General features: G+C 39.6%; 2 protein-coding genes across 6 annotated transcripts in view; one reads left to right on the top strand and one right to left on the bottom strand.

The window, feature by feature from the left end:
- LOC101853707 (ATP-dependent Clp protease ATP-binding subunit clpX-like, mitochondrial) overlaps positions 1 to 7,394 on the top strand; it is a 32,237-nt gene extending 24,843 nt beyond the window's left edge. The window contains exons 10-12 of the mRNA XM_005102247.3: positions 785 to 952; positions 2,208 to 2,300; positions 4,295 to 7,394. Of these exons, the coding sequence (XP_005102304.1) occupies positions 785 to 952; positions 2,208 to 2,300; positions 4,295 to 4,489 (456 nt within the window). The 3' untranslated portion in view covers positions 4,490 to 7,394. The remainder of the gene's footprint in view (positions 1 to 784; positions 953 to 2,207; positions 2,301 to 4,294) is intronic.
- Positions 7,395 to 14,449: 7,055 nt separating this feature from the next.
- Positions 14,450 to 19,466, bottom strand: part of LOC101852863 (coiled-coil domain-containing protein 186) — a 36,794-nt gene continuing 31,777 nt past the window's right edge. For 3 of the 5 annotated variants that reach the window (XM_005102242.3, XM_005102244.3, XM_035970766.1), the window contains exons 19-21: positions 19,151 to 19,174; positions 16,925 to 17,074; positions 14,450 to 15,439 (exon numbers count right to left, since the gene is read on the bottom strand). In XM_005102242.3, coding sequence (XP_005102299.1) covers positions 15,347 to 15,439; positions 16,925 to 17,074; positions 19,151 to 19,174 — 267 coding nt within the window. In that variant the 3' untranslated portion in view covers positions 14,450 to 15,346. The remainder of the gene's footprint in view (positions 15,440 to 16,924; positions 17,075 to 19,150; positions 19,175 to 19,466) is intronic. The other 2 variants (XM_005102245.3, XM_005102246.3) reach the window with 1 other exon arrangement.

Raw genomic sequence — 19,466 nt, 5'->3', positions numbered from 1 at the left:
TGAGCTGAGTCCCTCTGTTCGGAATCGGAATCGGATTTCTTGTTCAAGGCCTTTCCTATTCACTTGTTCTTTTCTATCTAGATCTAGATTACTAGGTCTAGACTTATATGGAGGATTCATATTCCAATTCTATTGTGTTATTGTATCAAACCCTATTATAGCAATGTAGATTTAGAAATCTAGATTTAGATCTAGGCAATATTATGCTCCTTGTTCGTTTTGGAGTGTTTTTTTGTTTTTTTTCATTTTTGGACTTGTGCTGGCCTTTTTACATGAGTGTCGTTGCAGGTACTTTTTGGGGGGCAGGCCTAGAGATAAGGTTTGGGTTAGAGTTAGGTCTCTTCTTTATTGTGTGTGTTGGGGTGGTCGCTCGTTACTCAGAAGTCCTTCCTTTTATGACACCCACGAAAGCTCTTATGGAGGGAAATCGATTGTTTTATTTGGGGGGGGGGAGTGCGCAAAATTTTCATACAATCTGGTTGAGGCTCACATGCAGGTCTAAAAATGAGGTGCAAGTTGGCAGGGGTTACCCTATTCATATGTTAGTTTGATGGGCACTGTCACAGAGTGAAAAAGGGAATCCTAAAAATAAATGTATGAGCTCTGGCATTGTATTTTAGGGGACTGATTGCAGCTAATTCCTCAGTGATTTTGGCTTCATTTAATTTATTTAATTAATTTTTTTTTTTTTTTTGGTGGCTCCAAGACACATGTTAAGATAGGTTTGTATAATATCTTGTTTGTGTTAACGTTAGTGTTTGAGGGTTCAATACTCTATGCACAGGTGGAAGCCAGAGACATGATCGAGTTTGGAATGATCCCAGAGTTTGTGGGTCGGCTGCCCGTGGTGGTTCCCTTCCACAGCCTCACGGAGGATATGCTGGTCCGCATCCTGGTGGAGCCACGGAATGCTCTTGTGCCACAATACCAGGCCCTCTTTGGCATGGATAAGGTGAGTGGGTCATGTGTCTCAAAAAATTGTACCAATGTTGTGGTCTTATTCCTGCACCCTTCTGTTGTTGCCTTGCTGTTTATGAGTGGAAATATCTTTAGTGCTTCTCCATAAAAGGTTTGCTCAAGTAATACAATATATATTCAATGTTGTTGTTTATAAGTTAAGGGCAGTTTGTGTGGGGAGGGGATGGGGTTGGTTAAGTTGGTATGTTTTTAATAATAGGAATGCATTTTGGTCTTTTGTGTACATCAATATCTTTAATTTATATATTTGTTAACTCATTACACCCTCATTCGCCCGAGATCACTTCCCTACGCGCTCCACCCTATCCTGCTCGAAATCGCCTACTCCAACCAGGCGTCTTTAGAAATGAAGTCTCGCCTTAACGAGACTAGGGGCCCGGAATTTAATTTTACATAATTATTGCAAAATGTTTCTTTTTCCTTTTGGTACCAAAATGAAAATTTTCAGGTCTGTAGTTTTAGTATTAAAACAGATTGAAAGTGCGACCGTGTTTCCGACACTTCAAAGGTGTCTCGACTTGTTGAAAGGCAACACAATTGTTAATGATGGATTTGAGCAAGAACAAGCAAATGACAAATAAGATAAATCAGATATTGATGAAAACATTGTAGTAAGAGTTTGGGGGCGATTCAGATTAATTAGATGTAGAATTTGGATCTAAGGCCGGACCACCAGCCTGAGAGCGAAAGTGACGAGTAGGACACAGCTATTGAACTAAGTTCGAGCATTTCCAACAGTTTGTGCCTACATAAAGTTAAATTTTTGAGAAACTACATTCATTTCTCTTTCTAATTTTTATTTTTTCAGGATTTTTGGAATTTGTTTAGTATTTTTAGAATGTGTTTTTTGAATGCTTGCTTTCACAGGAGGTAGGTTCCTTCCCGTTCAGACCCTTAGGGTGTGATGTGTTAAACAATTTCTGTGACGATGGCTGGTGGATACACGGGTATTGTCTACTTCTTGTCAACTGCTCAACGTAAGTAAGACTGCCATATGTCACTTTTCAAAATGGCATATGGCGCAGTCTTACACTAAGCAGTCGTTATGTCTCTGTTCAGCATTACTGCTTTTATTTTCTGATCCTGGTAAAATGTGTCTCTCTTCATGTTGGCCTGCTCTCGTCTACAACTCAACATCTGCGGGTCATATTGATCTTATGGTTTGCTGTCTGAGAGTGTGTGTCTTTGAATGTTTATGCAAATTTTAACATCTGGCATTCCTTTCTTAGATCCACTTGGACGTCCAGGATGATGCTCGAAGAGCTATCTCGAGGCTGGCCCTGGAGAGGAAAACTGGTGCCCGTGGACTGAGAGCTATCATGGTGAGTTACACATAGCAGCCACTTCTCTGCCAAATAGCAGAAACTCCGTTACTTCCGCTTCTTCTAGCTTTTCCTGCTATTTTCCTCCTTCCTCCCCTGGAACACTCTCGGTAGCAAATTGCGATACTTTTTTTTACACACGGAAAACACGGAACCAGGAGTGAGACGAAAATGCGGCTTGCGCATGTCCGCACGTAGCTTCCTACTTCCGTACTGTGCCTAGAGCTGAAGGTTCACATTTTTTATTGTGGAGCAACAGTGTCGACTATCGATGGAGCGTCAGGACGATGGCGCTCCGAGTTGTCTTTGAAAACAGTGAAAATTTGAGAGAAATTGATGAGGAATGCAAAAATAAATGGAGCTGTATTAAGAAAGAAGCAGATGGTGTGCACTTCAACAGTTCGTTCGAAAATTGAACAAGCCGGGTGCTGCACATTGCGTCTGTTGTGAAGTACAGTGGCAAAGGTATTGTCTCCATACGTACTGCTCTATATCGTTGGACAAGTTGAAAGTGAAAGAAGCCTTTTTATGAGACACTAGCTGGTAACAAACAGTGGATTTTTTAATCACCAAATGGGATCAAATGCTTGTTAGTGTCTTGTTTGTTTTGGGGGGGGGGGGGGGTTCAAATACATTTTATTTTAATTCAGAATGGTTAACATTTATGACATTTTTCCCTTCCAAAAACATAGATGTTCCAAGATATGGCCTCTGGACTCACTGGTTCTTAAATTCCTGAGTGGTGGCTATGGTTACAGCAGGGTGACTGCCAGGCCCCGGTAATTACCCGCGAATTTGAAAAAAAAACGCCAAGACCCGGGAATGCCCCGGCAATTTGAGGAAATCTATAAATTGTCCCGCGAAAGACCCGTGGAAATGCATAAAAATGTTCTCAAATATTTGAAAACAAAATCCGATAGCATTTTTAAGTTCATTTTTGCTGGTCATGATTGTGATATTCATTCAACTTTTCCCGGTTTGAGAGTACGTTTCACGGGAACAGGCAGCTATGGCGGCAAGCGAAAGTGTATGTCCAACACCGAGGCTCGATTTGGAAAATCAAGATCTACTTTCGCTTTCGTTACCACCCGGAAATTTGTCGGTAATAGTCTGATAACACAACATTTGTAACATGCAGGTTGTGCTTGATACAGACAGCTTCTTTCGCTCTCGGGGGGAGGGGGCAAGTGGTTACCGTCTTTGAAACTGACATTGGTTGTCTTTTGGATTGACAACTTTTATATTACTCCATGTCAATCATAGTTTGTTCTCCCTATCTCTGGATGAGATAGATAAAAAATTCTTCCAGCCTTTCACAGCTTTTTCATGTTTTACGTATTCAAAAAAGAAATTGATTTTTTCAGGGGGGGGGGGGAGGGGCTATGAAGAAGGGATGAGTAAGTGACGTTGAAATTATTGATTTTTTATGATCTTTACTTTAATCTTAACCACTCCACTGCGTTTGTTTTAGGAATATGGTCCAGGTAAAATTCGTTACTGGGGGTGAAATGTCTGGCGAAGATACCAACATTTTTCCACCTGTTGGGTGATTTTTATCATTTTTGTTTTGGGCTCAACTCCTTTTATATTTTAAAAAAACATTTCTTGTGAATTTCACTGAATAATGTTGATCAAAGGCAGAAAAAATGTAAAATTTGCAGGTTCCATGGACACTTCAGCTTTGGGAGTCACCCAAATTTGACGTCCATTTTCTGACTAATTTTACCCCTGACACAAGGTGACCCCACCCTTCAATGGCAAATATCTCGACTTCTGTTCAAAATAGACAGGTTTTAAAAAAATCAAAAGCAGGGCAAATAAAGAAACTTTAAGATTGTTCCAATGATTCCATGTGCCCAAATATTGACTACCGACTGATTTCACCATGTTGCATTAGTTTTTGTGAGCATTTATTTTTAATTTCTCCAATTTATGTTTTGCAAATTTTGACCTTGTCCCCAACTTCATTTGTCTTTTTTTCCCCCTTCTAACAGGAGACAATCTTGCTGGACTCTATGTTTGAAGTGCCGGGCTCAGATGTTACCTCTGTGATCGTCAATGCAAATGTGGTGAAGGGAGAAGAGCCGGCTACCTATATACGATCCCCGAAGGCGTCAAAGGAAGACTCTGAAGTGTCTGAGGATTCTGGATGTGAAGAAGAAGAGGCACTGAAGTTGAGCCAGTCGTGATCTGATTTCATGATTTGTGAAAAGAAAGGTCGCCCACACTCACACGCTCCTTCTTTCACCCCACCCTGATCAATGATACAGACATTAATGTGGAGGATTACGTTTTAATGTCTGCACTATCTGATTGATGTACATGTCTTGCAGTCATAACATGATTCAAGTTTTTGAGACAATTAGTGTAGAATAATCGGGAGGGGGGGGGAGGGGGTGTTTTTGTCTGTAATTCTCTTGAATAATCCTTTTTCTCAGGTTCCAGGACCTCTTCTTCTGTACATCTTTAAAAGTCAGAGGGATATGCTGAGCTCAACTAAATGTAGATACACTGAATTGAAGTGCTTTGTTTTTACCCCTGGCTACAAGTGTGGGACGCCTGAATTTTTTATTTTTTTTAAAAGAAGTCAGATACTTCACAGCAAAGTTTTGACACTGGTGATACTTCACATAAAAGTACATGTGAACAGATCAACGTGCAGTAGGCCTTCACAGTGCCTCAACAAAGCGGAGTGTGTGTGTGTGACATCATGACAGAATAACCATGTCAACAACAACCCTGCGACTACTGCTTCCTTTTCCCACAAAACGGAACGGGATGGCACACAGCAAGGCATTAAGTAAAAGTTGCTCTCTGTTGCAGTGCCATTTGATTTTAATTGGTTCGTCTATCTTGCTTGCCATGCCATATATGAATTTGAATAGGCCTATTGTGTGGGATCAGTATTTAGCATTAGATAAACAGGAATAAATCAAGTTTAGTTTTGCACTCATAGAGTTCTCCATCCTACTGAAATGTTATTCAAACCGTGCTGAAATTGAATTTTGATTTGAGTTTCTCCACCACTCATTAGAAAAATTGCTTGAAGAAAATGCGCTCTAGAGAGATTCAGTAAAGAGTAAAAAGTTAAATCAGCACAAAAAAAAAGAAAGTATTAAGTCCCTTGATTCCGTGACTCCCAAAGTGAATGATATATGAGTTGAGTTGACTCTTCTTTTTTTCGCTCCCCTGATGACATCAACTCATTGATAGTCAGCTGTGCCTGGCAAAAGTTGTCCTCTCAGATGCTTGAATTTTTAGCAGATGAAAGTTCTCACATGACTGATCCCAAGACATTTGTATCATCGTCCAGTGTACAGATAAGTTATTTCAGGTGGGGGCCCATCTCTTGGTATGATGAGGGTAATATTTTCACTATGATTGTCAAATGGTTTTGATGATTGGTCTGTATACCAAACTATATCATTGCGTGTGTTTTTGGGGCCAGGATTTTTTTAGCGTGGATATAAGGGATATAAGGCGAAAAAGGTAAATCATCAGAGTTGGAGACGTGCTTTGAATTTAGAGATTTTTGTTTGTTTGTTTTTTTTTCAAATTAAAACTGGTTCCTTCAAGTCCACTATTGACACATTGGAGGGGCTGGGGCTTCTTTCTCTTCCAAAACAGTCCTTCTTGAGTAATTTTCTCGTGCATTTTCCAGTGGTTTACTTCTTTTGTGCTTGGAGGGATGAAATAAGTATTCAATACCAATGATGCCAACTCTTTCTCATTTTTTTTTTCAAGGAGTTTCCTAAAACATTATCCTCTTCTTTTGTATTCACTGGTTAAAACAGAGGGACAGTTGCATGCTGTCTTCGAATTCTGATGCTCTTTGCTGTCTACACCTACTAGAGTCAGATGTTTTTCACAGTTCCAACATGTTGTGTGCTGAGAGAGCTAGGCTACTGCTGTTCACAGAAGATGTTGACTTTTACCTATTAACTTTTGTTAGAGATATGACTGGTACAGCAGCCTGATTAAAATTTGTCCTTTTTGATGCGAACAAATGATTATGTGGACAGACCTACTTTTAACATGTTGCGTATTTTGCTGTAATTTTCTCCACAAAACTGCATCATTATGCAACTCCTGATAATCAGCACTAGGGCATTATTATTTCGGATTATGGTTGGAAAGATGTAATTCAACTATTGCATTGCTACATCACTGCTCTACACATAAAAATTTTATCACCTCTATTGTTAGTAAGCATATCTCAGGGACTGTCTGTGATTTACACCAGGATTTGGCCTTTTTCTAAAACTGTTGTGCCCTGTGTTCTGTGTATATTTTAATTTACATCAAGCCAGCAGTATTGCGGTTTCTCTGTTTTAGTGTTCTGTGTTGTATTTTTTTAACTCTTTCTATCCACTTTCTGGTCCCCAACACAGATCCTTTATTGACATTTTTTTTTCAAATGGCCCAACATGGACAAGGGATCATCCCAGTCCCAAAAGATGCCTGTATTAACCAGTCATATTTCATTTACTTTTTTTTCATAATATTTTTAAAAACTGTTTACAAGTATATATGCTTTTTAATTTGGAAAGATTCATATGTTACGAGTGGAATGTTCATTTTGTGCTGTGAGGGCTGCATTGTGTATTGATTGGTCCAAGTAGCCACCAACTGTATAGGATTGTTGTACCATTTGTAATCTCAGACCTTCTCCTATTGTCAGGACAGCTACTGGGTATTTTATGTCCCTTTTCTTTTATCTTATTGTACGGCTCATATTCTATTATGGTGAACTGTCAATGTGCGTCAATTTATCCCGTTATGGCTCCCCAAAGCATTTGTAAGAGAACCAATTCTGTACAATACAGATGTATGTGTATATAATATATGAATGAGAATGGAGAGGAATGATGAAATTCTCATGTCTGTACATGTAGTTGTAATTGTAATGTGTTCAAGGTGCGAAGACATCTGAAGCTACTGTGGTAATGCTTGTTGTCGTTTTTAATGTCTTGGCAGGCGATGAGTGCATCGTACTCAAAGTATCATTTGTGACACTGGCATGGGACATCAGAGTACAGATTTCAATTTTTATCTGTCAGTAATAAATTTTAAAAAGGAAGAAAAAAAAGAAAATCCACTGTTGCACTTTTGTTTATTGGAAAGGGGAGGGGGTCTTTGTTGTCTTTTGTGTTGTGTAGATTTGCCTAAAATTTTGTTATGTTTGACCCGAAGGCCACATATATATAGTCAGGTGGGGGAACCCGAACAAAAGTTCCATATTAGGGGCCCAACACATTATATACGGTACAGGGCCCAACACATATACGTGTATGTTCCAACCAGGCGGTTTTAATCGGAGTGGGAACCGGTGTTCGAACTGCCTCGCAAAACTGCCATTCGACCGCTGGGGTGTCATCCACATCATGTGTTGTTTAACCGCAGCGAGTACTGTGTACTGACAATGACAATTTGCTTGCCATTTAAGTGCTGCTCGTTGCAAAGGAAAACAAAAATGGAAAAATGTGGATAAAGTCTGGCTTCAGAAAACAGATCACTTGAGCCATAGATCTACCAATGCAGGAATAATGGCCTTCTCCTGATGATTTCAGTATTTTTTAACGAATGCGTGTGTGTGTATGTGTGTGCAAGTGGCTTGGAGAGGGGGGGGGGGGAGACTTGCAAGCATGTGTATTTGTCAAGAATGATTTTAGCTTTTGTGTATGTGTCTTTGTTTGTTTCAATATCTGTGTGTGCTATAGATAATAGATAGAGAGAGAGAGCGAGTGAAATAGCGGACTTGAAAAGTACCACAGCTTGGGCCAATATACTTCATCAGACCCTGTATCAGACAACTGGCTTCTCTCAATGTTTTTTAAAATTCCTTCTGGAAAGACGAGCGCAGGTTGCTAATATTTTTTTATCACTAATATCACCGAATCCTTGTTTGCGTCAGGTTAAAAGCTTCTTACAAAATGGATCAGATTCTTATGTGCCTGTGCTCCTCCAGGCAATCTTTGGATTTTATTTTCCAATGGCTATCATGGGATCTGTATATTATTTCAATGAATGGAAGAATTTTCTCTTTCGACCATGTTGCTATTTTGCAACATGTTAAGCTGTTTAGCTTGTGCAGACAATCAAGTGTGTTCTTTAGATCTGCTGCGAATCTTGACACAGAGACCAACCCCGTACTGAACCCCTTTGCCTTCAGTGAATGCATATATGTACGTGTAATTTTGTATTCTCTTTATTGAAAAAACAAATTCTGCTCAGGTTGTGTCTTAAAACATGGTCGCTCATTTAAAAATTGTAATCAGATTTTATGTGCGGGTAAGATTTTGGCTGTGACAATGTAAGCCGGCTTAACCCGTGACGTGACACAAAGGCCTTCGTCGATGGAACATGCTGAACTGAAAACAGAAAATCCAACACTTTTGAACTGCTAGTTCGGCCTCCCGGTTTAACTTTTTCCTAGCAGTTTTTCATCCACATCTGAGGTTCTGCTGCCAGGTTTACCTTTCAATTCTGAACCAGCGGTTTGGAACGTACATGATGTGTAGGGCCTCTTAGACTTGGACATTTTCCATCTCAGAAATTTAGGAGGGGGGGTGTCAGAGGCCCAACCTGTGGGATCAAGGGTCGCTTGTCCGTTCGGGAAACAATTGTCAAAATTTTACACCACACCTCTCAAGTGTGCTATTCTCTCTGATAAGATAATGGATAAGTAGGACTGATGCATGCATCTCATGATAGGACCAGTTTGACCTTTTATTAAAACACACGTCTGAACATCTCCTTTGCTCCCAACAAGTATACTTCTTACACCCGTTGCCCCACCCATTGGTGCAGGAAACACAGTCAACCAATGCTGCCCATCCCTTACATGTAACGATTCGAGGAACTCTTTTCTCCGCTGGCCCTACGATCAGGGCAGCAGGCACTGGTCAAACTAATTTCACGATTCTGGCTGTCCAGGAAAGTTTCCATGGGCTGAGTGGACAAAGCATTTTCTGTCTTAAGACAGGTGAAAACCCTCCAAAGGAAAGGGATTTCTCTTTCCGTTTCCACATTAGGTTTCTGTTTTATAGAGGAAATTATAATTTATAGAGGACTTTATCAAGAGGGGAGAGCGGAGATTTCATTTCGACAGGTTTCCGTTAAAGCAAGTTCCACTGTATTGTCTGTATACTCCGTTTGATTTAAAAACAAAAGTAAACTTGTATAGAGTTCTAAATACAAGAAAAACAACTTCATGACCTGATCCATCACTTTACTGTAATCACTGTGAGTCACAATGGACACAGTACATGAACACATACACTGCATCAGAACAAAGGAATGAGAACGCATTTGGTGATACTGGCACCAGAACATAAGAACATTCATGTTCCAACAGACAACACAATGGATGGCAGCATCTGCACAAAGAACCATAACAGTACAACTCTGCTCCTGTCACAAATGGAAGTACATTGTACATACATACATTTTTTAATTTGATGACTTTCGAGCAAACAGTAGCAAAACTAAGTTTTGATACATCAACTACCTACTACCACTACCTTTTTAGGAATAGGAAACACTTAAATTCAATATTACATGAAAGTGCTGACTCCAAAATATTTCACCACTAAAATCTAAAGGTCTACATAGAGAACTCTCTCAGAAATGTCTCCCTCTCCGCGTGAACTAAAATGAATGACTCAGTTTTGTTATGAAACAGTGTGATCTTTGGAGCCATATCAATACCAGAGATGTAAAAAAGATATTTCGAATTAAAGCAAATTAAAATGTTTCATATTTTGAAAAAATAAAATCTTCCAACTTTAATGACTCATTTTGTTGAGAAGTACGGAATGTTAAGAATACATGTATGATGTGTTAATCTCCCATGCGAAGATAGAAGCACACTCTGTAGCATACGTACAGTACACACAAATACCCAGATGCAAGAGAAAATTCCACCTCTAACAAAAACATGACAACACGAAGACATTTAATATTCGACATTACAAACATCAGCGAAAAAATTGGGTGCACTTGAAAACATAGTTGTTTTTTTAATGTCTATCCCTCACGCATTTTCTAGAGTGCTTTGCCGAAACTAGAGCCATTGCAAAATCAACTCTCTATGTTCTTGTTAAAAGTTAAGTCAACTAGCACAAAACTTTGAAGACAGTAGAAAAGAAATAAATTCCAGGAAAGGTTGAGAAAATTTCAAGCCTGGATCCTACTCATGTTGATGAAGTTCATTTATCATCAGTGGAACACAGGCCTACAAAAATTACTCAATATTTCATTTGGATTATTTGCAACAAGAGGAAAATGTATTGACCATCTCACCTATGCATAAAAAGCTGATTTCATTACTTCAGAACATGGACCTAAGACAAACACATTTTAACCATTTTGAATCCACTTTCTACAGTCAAACCTCCTTATACTTATACAGCCATCCTTGTTGGAGTTAGCAGAAAAGTGGGGCTAGAGGTTTAAGTTTAAGGTTTCAATGCTGTTCTGTTAAATAGCCCCCACTGCCAAATGAAAGGGGAAATGATTCTGCTGTGTGATCTACATGTGTGTGTAAAAATTCACACTCATCTGAACTTTACATAAATTCAAATTGAACATTTCTGCCAGATCAGAAGCTAGGCTATATATGTTTCATGGTTCCTGTTGATGTACAGGCTTTTACCCAATGCCTGTCAGTCCTTAGGCTACCTCAGACTTGTTAAGAGTTATGTAGACTTGAGCTTGAGTCCTCACAAAATAAAATCCTCTTGGGGTCATCGGGCTGATATCTAGCACTAGCAACGCCAGATATTTACCAGCAGGTGTAGTGTATACACCTGACTGTCAGTTTTCCAGAGGTACTGTGCGGCAAATTTATATTAGTTTAACAAGGACTATGCAACTCGGGTAGTTGGTAGATGGCAATGTAAAGGCACAAATACTAAGTTTATATAAAATAGGTGTTCTTTCCATTAATTGGCAAAGCCTGGTGGTATAATGTAGGGCGGTATAACGAGGTTTGACTGCATTTTCAATTTTAACTTGGCAAACCACATTGAGAAAAGTTGCTAATTTTGCAAAAAAGCAAGTTCACATTCATACTTGTCTAAAGGTTCAAAGTTTATCCCACGCAAGCTACGTCAAACATTACCTCCATTAGTGCTGGATACCATAATAAATACATAAGAAAAGAAATAATTGCACAGCCCTTCAAATATGGAACAGTATCTTTTCACACATCTGTACAGAACTTGCAAAGCAATGTAAGGGAAACATCTGCTTACTACTACTCTACTAATAATAATTCAAAACCACAACTGCATACCTTTTGTCCATGTAGTTGCACTGGGGTGCCACCTAAGTATAGCAGGAGTATGACCATAAAATATTAGATAAGTTGGGTTCTTGTGCACCGCAAGTCATCTTGAAAAAGGACACATTTCTCCAAGCATAAACCATGACTAGAAACTATGGAAAGAGCATCCATCTGTAAACTTAGGAATAGTACAAAATGTATGCAAAATGATGAATCGACATCATGCTGAGAACTAAATGCATCACTTGTATTAACTGCCATGTAAAAATATTGTGCATAATTCCCTTAATTTCAGATTCAGATCGCAAGACTCTAATCTTATAAAAGCTTTTGCGGTATGTTTGATCTGCCTATTTTTAGTCACAGAAATTCAGGAACTATAGTTAAGTGGCACCCCAGAATGCACTTTGGATTAGCCTCAAGCACAAAGACAACCAGTGATACTACTGACAAAAGCAAGGACAGCCTGAAAACAATAATATAATGCACAATGACAATACTGTACTTCGCTGGCATTTTCATCACCAGGTGTTTACAAACACTAACAGTGAATATCACTAGGCCATAAAGCACTAGCCTGTGTGCATTGATATATACAGCAAAGATATACACTGCCAGTAGTAAGAAGCTGTGGTGATGCACTATCTAGACATTCGCCCCTCCGTGCAAAAAAAAAAAAACATCTTTTAAAAAACTCAGCCACAACAAATGTTTTCTTGATGGCAACAACCTTAATGAACACCAGCTTCACTCAAATCTTCACCAGCGTAAATTGCATAAGACCACATGTCCCACATGTACACACAAATTCTTTTTTTTGGGGAGGCCATGCAGCATCGTTCGAAGTCACTGAAATGAATGAGGGCTCGCTTCCAGTTCAGCCTATGATAAATTGTGACTACTATTCATGCAGTAAAGAATTATGCTGCACAACCCACACCACAGATCTTCTCAGATATGTACCGTGATACATAGTGGTGTAAAATAGTCTGACCAAGAGAATCTCAACATAATTGTGCGAACCAGCTCATATGTTGGGGAAATATCTGACAACACATGTCAAAATAGTTACAACTGAATTCATGAGAATGGCTGGAAAGAACCAAATTGTACATACTTTTTTTTTTGTCATAGTAAGGTAATGCCACAATCAAAATTCAAAGTTTTTTGATGTTTGCAAGACCCAGCACTCTTTCCAGAATAGAAACATGAAAGCTAAGACTACTAAGAGTCATCCTCCTCTTTTGTTGCTGAGAGAATTTTTCTGTTCGATGAAACAAAAACCATACACAAGTATTCAGAACATTTAAATAAAGATTTGGTCCCAAAATACGCATTTTTATGTACAACGGTTATTATTCTTTGAGCACATAAAATACAAATTCATAACACAGGTCACCAGATACATTACTTAAAACTTAAACCAGGACAGCAACATTTTACATATTCTCATAAAGTTTTCCCAGAGCACACAATCTGCTACAGTATAGCCCACTTACAAAGAACTGAGGATGCTACGCTGTCTACCATTGTACATGATAACCTCTCCTACTACACTAATATATTTCCCTGCTATACTTTATTTCCACAGCTTGATGGGGGGAATAGATGATATGAGATCACCCCCCAGAACAGGACACCAGTCTATCACTGGGGTATCACAAGCCAATGTCATGACTAAAGGTACACAAAGGTGGAGGGACAAAATGTCCCTCCTTTCCCAGGGACACGATGTCGGGTGTTGCATCATCCAGAATTTTAATCATGAGTCCAGCAGCCGAACCATTCGCTACAAACACTACAGACAACATAATAAATGCATTGAAGACTCAACAAAGAAGCAATGCATACTGTGATTGACACTTAGCAAGACACATATATATAGTTCCTACGACCCACAGGCCAATCAACATAATCTGATTTGCGAGACTTCATCAAACAAAAATACTTGTACAGCTGAAAATGTCTTTACATTGGTCTACACAACAACATCAAGGAAAGCACTCCCATGTGCAGAAATACTGAATTGCCCTGAAGTCAGCACAAAAACTGCCTGTCCAAAAGTAGACCAACAAAGACAAAGGGATCTTTTTCCCCCTAATTCAAACAAACATCAGGTGTACCAATCCTATTTTGCATATACAGTAGTCTCCGCCTAAATACACGGTGCTCGGGAGGGCTCCTCGGCGGGTATTTATACGGAGCATGCGTTTACATGAACCTTTGCAAAGGGAAGAAGGGACGAAGTTATCTCATGGCCTTGATATTCTAGTGACCTCCCTTAGGGGTGGGGGTCACTTTGGGCCGATAATGTGGCGGCATGTGACTGTTATGTGAAGGATTCCCCGACTGCTGTAAAGAATATAAAGGCATTGAATGGGGGCGCAGAAAGCCAGACTCAAAGTAATGATGCCCCATAAATTGTCAGGAACAGATAGCCTAAGAGGAAACTATTGGAGATAGTCATAGAGACGACAGCCCAACCACGTGGCTTTCCAAGCGACCACCCCCGGCAGTAAATTCAAGGACAACATCAGACTCAGAGAAACATTAATTTTTCTTTTGTTATTCGTTGAACAAGTACGTTATAAGTTCTTCAAGCGCAGCTGATTAGGCTTATTTGACTAATCTTTAATCCTATAGAAGCCTATCTAGTGTTTTACAGCATTCACGCGTGTTGCGCATTCACTCATAGGCCTAGGTCTAATTAAACATTACATGCAGTTACCCAAACACCAGTCCGAAACCTTCTCTCAAAGATGCATTTCCAGTGACCAATCAAAAAACATTTCAGTCCCCCAACATTTCACCGACCAATCCTAGACCTAGATCTATGTGTCTGTGGAAAGTTGGGTGTGAAAACGCTGTCCATCACTCTCTTTGTTCAGCGTGAGGGGCAGTCTCACCAAATATCCCGTTTTCTAGGCTTGTCTTAATGAAAGCTGTGCAGATTGTAGGGAAAATGTCCCTTAGTCAAGCTTTAGGTCCCACCTGTCCGCGTGTTTTACAGATCGGAGCGGGCATTTAGAGGGTGTGACCGTGCGTTTGTATGTCTAAGGTATATAGTAAAAAACCCATCAGATGACGAAAGCGTGCGGTTGAGCGGAGTGTGCTTTTGTATGGCGTGCATTTAGGCGGAGACCACTGTATATATTTTCCCTCAAAAGATCAACACAATAGACATGAACAAAACCAATGGCACCTCATTTCAAAAGGACCCAGATAGAGAAATTCACAGCAAGAAAAAAAGGCTAAAAAAGTATTACAGTTCTCAAAATGTTTACACACTTTGAATATAACTGAATTTTCAACGGACAAGGTCTGCTGACTGCTGCTTTCACTTTAAAAATGCTTTTCGAACCAGTAAAGCTGGAATAGCTAAAATAAAGTTAATAAATATTCAGAAAGCATGTTCTAATCTTTAAAATAATCAAGCTGAGATAGACTGTGGTTCATCAAGCCAAGTATACAAAAGAGCCAAGAGTGGTTTTGGAGAAAGTCGACTCTATTGCTGCAGTCCACGTAACAAAGTCTCTTGCACAAGCACACTCAGCAAAACTCAATCACGCAGATCCACAATCAAAGCCATCACAGAGCAATCCCTGCACAACATTGTCACTCCTGTCTCACCACGTCTTACTCATCTTCAAACACACACACACACACACAATCATACCCATGCATAGAACAGTACAAAGCACAAAACCCACAGCCACTAATACATTCACCAAGTGTTCACACATTCACAAGAACGGGGTCAGCGTTTCTCTAGATCTTGAAGATGAAGCTGTAGCTTTCTGTTCTGCTGTGAGAGTCGTGCTATCTCCTCACCCAGAGTGTCCAGGTTCTCCTATTTAAAACATAAAAATAAACAAAATCATAATACAGGCATGGCAATAACTTATTCTTTTTAAAAATGTTATATTCAAAACACGCACAAGGTGAAAACAATTTGTACATGGCAAAATAAAATTGGCATCAGTGAGGGAAGGTTTACTTAAAACAAGACAGTACATTTTGTTAACCAAAGTGGTTGTAATGAGAGAGAGGGGGTAGGGAGCTACACGGTATGACTCTATAATCTGGGCAAAAGGCAGGTATACGCCAAGGAAATAATTATTTCAAATGTAACGGTAGTTTTCAGCGACAGATACATGCCTAGCCTGCTCACTTCAGTTGCATGTTAGGAATCTGCAGTCGTATGAGGGCACTATCCAGTGAGTGGGCGCTTTCCTCTCCATCAGAGATTACACTACATAACAACTTCACAGCGTTCAGCAAATTTAGTAGAAAGTAGACCATGGCGGAGCACAAAAAAAAGGAGAAAGGCTTTTTAGTCTAGGAAAAAACAGCTCTGATCCTGGCAGATGTGAATAAAAAAATCAATGTAAAAAAAACTATATCTGCACAACAAGGAACCCAGCACATATGTTGACATGGTGTATGGGGCATAATTCATGTAAAATTTTGACCCAATTATTCAACTATCTACTTCCTATGAAAGAGCCTATAATTCTATCATCGTGAAATTCATACATAACAAAAAGACTTCTGTGTCTCACTGATTTCACTATGTGTGTGCTAGATTGTATTTTACTAAAGCCCAGTTCCCTTACATACCTCTGAGGGTAGTGGTGTTGCCTGCTCTCAATGCTGATTCGTTAACCTCAAGCTCAGAGGGTGTGCTAAAAAAAACCCAGGAGACCATTTTGTTGGCACAGGGTTAAATGATGCACTAACACTTCACTTCTGGCCTGATGGGTAGCTCTGATTACCCTGAATTCAGCACATCACCTGCTAGTGGGACTGCAATTATAGACAGGGAGTGGTTGCATGACATGCTATGCCTAGAGTAACCATGGGCTGGCTGTACTGTGGTGTCAAAGCAAACACTTGATAGGCCTAGACCAAGGCCTACTGATTCATTACTGGACCAAGAAACGAGCAGACGGATTGCAGACATCAGACGTCAGAGTGATAGAATCAGCCTATGCTTGAACGAAATGTGCATTGTTTCTTGAAGATCAACACACAAGGCGCTTATGGGAAGGCATTGTGACATTATGAACCAGCAAGCGAGCTGACCTGTGCACTCAGCCAAGTTTCGCACAGTTGGCTGGGTGTCCTTGCTCATTCATGAAATTAATAACGAGCAGAGAATAGAGTAGCAAATAATGAATCTTTGAGATGTACCACTGCTAAACCATAGTCTAAACAGCAAGTGATTCATTGATTCACGCATTTATTTGCAGACACTAAAAATGAACATTCATTTATTCATGAAATAAAAATATTACTGGCAGAGCTCAACATGACCTGAGAGACAGGACTGTACCTTGAGAGTGATGTTCTTGAGCAGAGTGTCCTCCAACACAGCCTGCAGCTTGCGGTTGATCTGCAGCGAGAGCTCTAGCGTCATGTTACCATCCTGCTGGTGTAGAGAGTACACAGAGGCCATGATGCCGCCCTTACGGGACAACAGAGTCTGTGGGAGAGATGCAGAAAATAAATACAATCAGCATAAGAAATATTATGTCTAGGTGTGTCCATCTTAGTGACAGAAGGTCGTTGGGGGGGGGGGGGGGGGGGGGGGGGGCGTCAATTATCTTTTGATTGGGCTTTGTTTTTATTTTGTGCAGCAGCTGTGGAAGAAAATTGGATAACAACAAATACAAGGAGTGGAGATTCTAGAGACACTAAGGAAACAAGATGAAAGAACAGTGACAGTCCAAAACCTAATCTAAATAAAGCACGGAGGGAGAGCGGCACTTCTCTTCGAGTCAGAAAACCCTTTTCCTCCTGCCACTCTACTCTTGTTGCATGTAGATTTGAGGGGGGCTAGCACAAAGCACAATTAAATAAAGAGAAGGACAGGTAGAGCGGGAAAGCACAACACTGGACAACAAAGAGTAAGTATAAACACATTCAAAATAAAGGACAAGTCGCACTGTTGGAACCTCTAAACACAAGCTCTTTTCTTGTATTTAGAGAGGAAGGCAATGCAAAAAATTTAGATCAAATGCCCAAGAAACAAATAGCCTATGAAAAAGTGATATAAATGTTTTAATTGACTTCCAGATAATCACTCTTCCACATCCTCACAAAAAAACAATTGGTTAAATGCATTCCCCTACTGGGTTTTATGATGCACAAGCCCTCATCAACATAGGAAGATGTATTAGATGGAGATCATTCTTTTCAGTGCTACTGATTCCAAATATCAAGACCTAGAATAGAGGGCTAATCACACTCTACAAGTGAGCAACATCATCAATATACATGGGCCAAGCTATAGAAAACTTGTTTAATGGTGCGACAAATCCTTTAAAGTATCAAATGCACACTTCACAACAATAGCAATCATGGCCCTTACAAAGGCCCAAGCTGTGACAGCTGATAACATTCACAGATATTTGTAAGGTTATTGGTCTACTCTATTTGTAAAGCAATGACACGAAGACAAGGTTTCAACATTTCATACTGTTGTCAAAAAGAATCGCAGGACCCACATCCAACTTTACTTTCATGTACCAGATCAAAAATCACCATGACCTCAGTTTTACTGTTTAAAGGCTGCCATACAAGACTACAATAATCTAAGAATAGAATGCTCAATCAAACTTCCCCATAACTTAGCAAAGGAACTACAAAAATCTGTACCATCCTTTAAATAACTACAATTCACTTTTTACATTCACAGTGATTCTTTCTTCTTCATAGTACGATAAGAAGCCACCTAATAATGCACAGGATACTGAACACAACAAAAAAATAAAAAGAGAGAGAGAGAGAGAGAGAGAGAGAGAGAGAGAGAGAGAGAGAGAGAGAAAGAGGGAGGAACTGTTTTCATCAAAACCATCTTTACACAACACAGAACATAAATGTTAAGAGAGCCCCTTACTGCATACAGGTGATCACCAATATGAGAAGCAATGTTGTTCACAAAGTGAAGCTCACGATAAACCCTTTACACACTAAATTTGAAAAATAAAATGAACCACAAGTTTTTTCACTTTTTAATCACAGCATTGCTAATTTTCAAAACCATTATATACATTAAATAATCAACTCAACAGCTCTATGATAAAATTTTAAAAATCCCCCCCCCCTCTAATCAGGCCAGTGCTATTGACTGAAGTTGTCTTTAGGCTGTTTCTAATCAGGCCAGTGCTATTGACTGAAGTTGTCTTTAGGCTGTTCCCAAAGGGGGGACATTACCTTAAAACCACAACTGTACCTTCTTCACATTTTTATCTATTCCTTTATTCTATTAATAAAAAATCTCAAATCTGCTGCAGTGAACATAAAACAGCAGTTAGAAAACAACAGTACAAAAGTGCATTATAAATATGAGTTGAAATACATGCAAGTTGTGACCAATATAGGTAGACATCTATAGGCAGAATAATGATGCAATACTGCTGATGAAAACAAACACTGACTGCAGAACGACACTTTATCAGGACTTTTGGGGAAGGACAGCTTCATCAAGGCATTACTTTTCATTTTAAACGAGGTTTGTGTTGGGGAGAGGAGAAGAGACCGCGAACTCAAGTCCTACCTGTATCTCCCTTTGAGCCTCAGCCTGGGGTGCCAGCAAGAGGAGAGAAAGCTGAGCATTAATACACGGCTACCCACACACACAGAAACACACGGAAACTATGTGTGCAAAGCCAGCAACAACATGCTATAGTGGTGGCACTACTGCTACGGTGGTACTACTTTTGTATCAAACCTGCCTTCATACCACATTGAGCAGAGCTATATAAAAAGAGCCACATATTAAATAAAGGTAAACGCAACTATGGGAAGCTGCATTGTAAACACTGCATGACTGATTATTTTTCATGAATGCGATTATGGGACTTGGGGGAGGG

This window comes from Aplysia californica, unplaced genomic scaffold, assembly GCF_000002075.1.
Source record: "Aplysia californica isolate F4 #8 unplaced genomic scaffold, AplCal3.0 scaffold00318, whole genome shotgun sequence".
Lineage (NCBI taxonomy): Eukaryota > Metazoa > Mollusca > Gastropoda > Aplysiida > Aplysiidae > Aplysia > Aplysia californica.
The sequence above is the reverse complement of the archived record's forward strand: the minus strand, read 5'-3'. Positions and strand labels throughout refer to the sequence as shown.